We start from the raw sequence: 1,794 nt of genomic DNA, 5'->3' as shown, positions 1-1,794 counted from the left end.
TTTTCGACCTACTTAACTTGAAACCTTTTGATTCTAGCATCTGTCTCCAAACTTCCAACCTAGTGTTAATACTCCCTCGCGTCTCGTCAATCAATACTATGTCGTCAAAAAATAGCATGAACCATGGCACCCTCCCTTGTATGTGACGAGTCAGGACGTCCAACACTAGGGAAAACAAAAATGAGCTAAGGGTTGATCCCTGATGTAACCCCATCTCCACTGGGGAATATTCTGAGTCTCCTCCCGCAGTCCTCACCCGAGTCTTCGCGCCTTCGTACATGTCCTTAATCGCCCTAATGTACGCTATAGGGACTCCGCTAACCCCTAAACACCTCTATAGCACCTCCCTCGGGACTTTGTCAAAAGCCTTCTCAAGGTCAATGAACGCCATGTGCAAGTCCTTTTTTCCTCTCCCTATACTGCTCCACCAATCCTCTCACAAGTTGAATGGCTTCTGTGGTTGACCGTCCTGGCATAAATCTGAGTTGGTTCTCAGATATAGATACACATGTTCTCACTCTCTTCTCCACCACCCTCTCCCAGACATTCATAGTGTGACTCAGTAGTTTGGTACCCCTATAGTTATTGCAGTTCTGGATATCCCCTTTGTTTTTGTACAACGAAATCATCAAACTCCACCTCCAGTCTTCGGTCATCTTCTTCATCTTGAAAATGATGTTAAACAAGTTAGTAAGCCACTCCAAGCCTACCCTACCCACTTCTTTCCAAAATTCCACCGAGATCTCGTCAGGCCTAGTTGCCTTACCCCTGCTCATCATCCGTATAGCCATATCAACCTCCTCCCACCTAATACGCCTGCCAAACCCAAAATCTCTCCGACTCTCTGAGTTCTCCAACTCACCCAGCACGATGTTCCTATCCCCGTCCTCATTCAAGAGTCTATGGAAGTACTCCTGTCATCTACGCCTGATACACGTCTCCTCCACCAATACCTTACCGTCTTCGTCTTTGATGCACCTCGCTCGATCCAGGACCCGAGCCTTTCTCTACCTAATTTTGGATAACTTGTATAGCTTCTTATCCCCTCCTTTGCCCCATATTCCTCATATAATATTTTAAAGGCTGAAGTCTTGGCCGCCATAACTGCGAGTTTCGCCTTTCTCAAAAGTGCTACAAATAATTGATTGTCATAATTTTGGATTCGCTTGCGAGGCACAATTATGATAAGTTAATTAAAATGTAATATTATCCAAATTATTTTATTTAATAATTCTAATAATCAAGAGATAAAAGCGGATAGGTAAAATATAAAGTAAAGTTTATCCAAAATTAATTTAAGCCAATTTTAGTCAATAAAAGCGATCGTGCTAGAACCACGAGACTTGGGGAATGCCTTACACCTTATCCCTGGTCAACAGAATTCCTTACTCGGACTTTGTTTTTGCATACCAATAATAATAGAGTCAAACATTCTTTTGACTAGGGATTCAAATAAAAGGTGAGTTGGAACACCCAAAAATCAATTCCAAGTGGCAACTCTGAACAATAAAATAATCCCTACTCAAGTTTGGAACTTTAATTGGAAAAACTCTTTAACACACAATCCATAACATAACACATATCTTTTGGGTCAGAAAAGGGGTGTGACGGCTCTAGTGACTCTACTAGGTCTATTCAAGAATTCGAGCTTGTACATTGACTTTATTTGGCTTTATTAATTTTTGTATATAACTGCGATCTATTTGGGCCTAATGTGCTACTTGCCTGCTCTTTACCGCTTTGATATTGTTGAATTGTATTATAAATTGTCTTCTTGCGCAACCCCTCTAAGTC

At 41.5% G+C, this 1,794-nt stretch overlaps 1 protein-coding gene across 1 annotated transcript; it reads right to left on the bottom strand.

Moving 5' to 3' along the window:
* Positions 1-377: 377 nt before the first annotated feature.
* Positions 378-1,102, bottom strand: LOC109210451. Its single transcript, XM_019373870.1, has 2 exons — positions 954-1,102; positions 378-900 (listed from the first exon to the last, which is right to left on the bottom strand). The coding sequence occupies exons 1-2, from the start codon at positions 1,100-1,102 to the stop codon at positions 378-380; spliced, it is 672 nt and encodes a 223-aa protein (XP_019229415.1).
* Between the last annotated feature and the right edge of the window lie 692 nt (positions 1,103-1,794).

This window comes from Nicotiana attenuata, unplaced genomic scaffold (assembly GCF_001879085.1).
Source record: "Nicotiana attenuata strain UT unplaced genomic scaffold, NIATTr2, whole genome shotgun sequence".
In the NCBI taxonomy this organism is placed as follows: domain Eukaryota; kingdom Viridiplantae; phylum Streptophyta; class Magnoliopsida; order Solanales; family Solanaceae; genus Nicotiana; species Nicotiana attenuata.
The sequence above is the reverse complement of the archived record's forward strand: the minus strand, read 5'-3'. Positions and strand labels throughout refer to the sequence as shown.

Excerpts from the sequence above, each read along its gene's own strand:
- LOC109210451 (XM_019373870.1), bottom strand. The coding sequence starts at position 1,102 with ATGGCGGCCAAGACTTCAGCCTTTAAAATATTATATGAGGAATATGGG. Across the intron at positions 901-953 it reads TCAAAGACGAAGACGGTAAG|ACTCTTGAATGAGGACGGGG; the intron begins GTATTGGTGGAG and ends GTACTTCCATAG.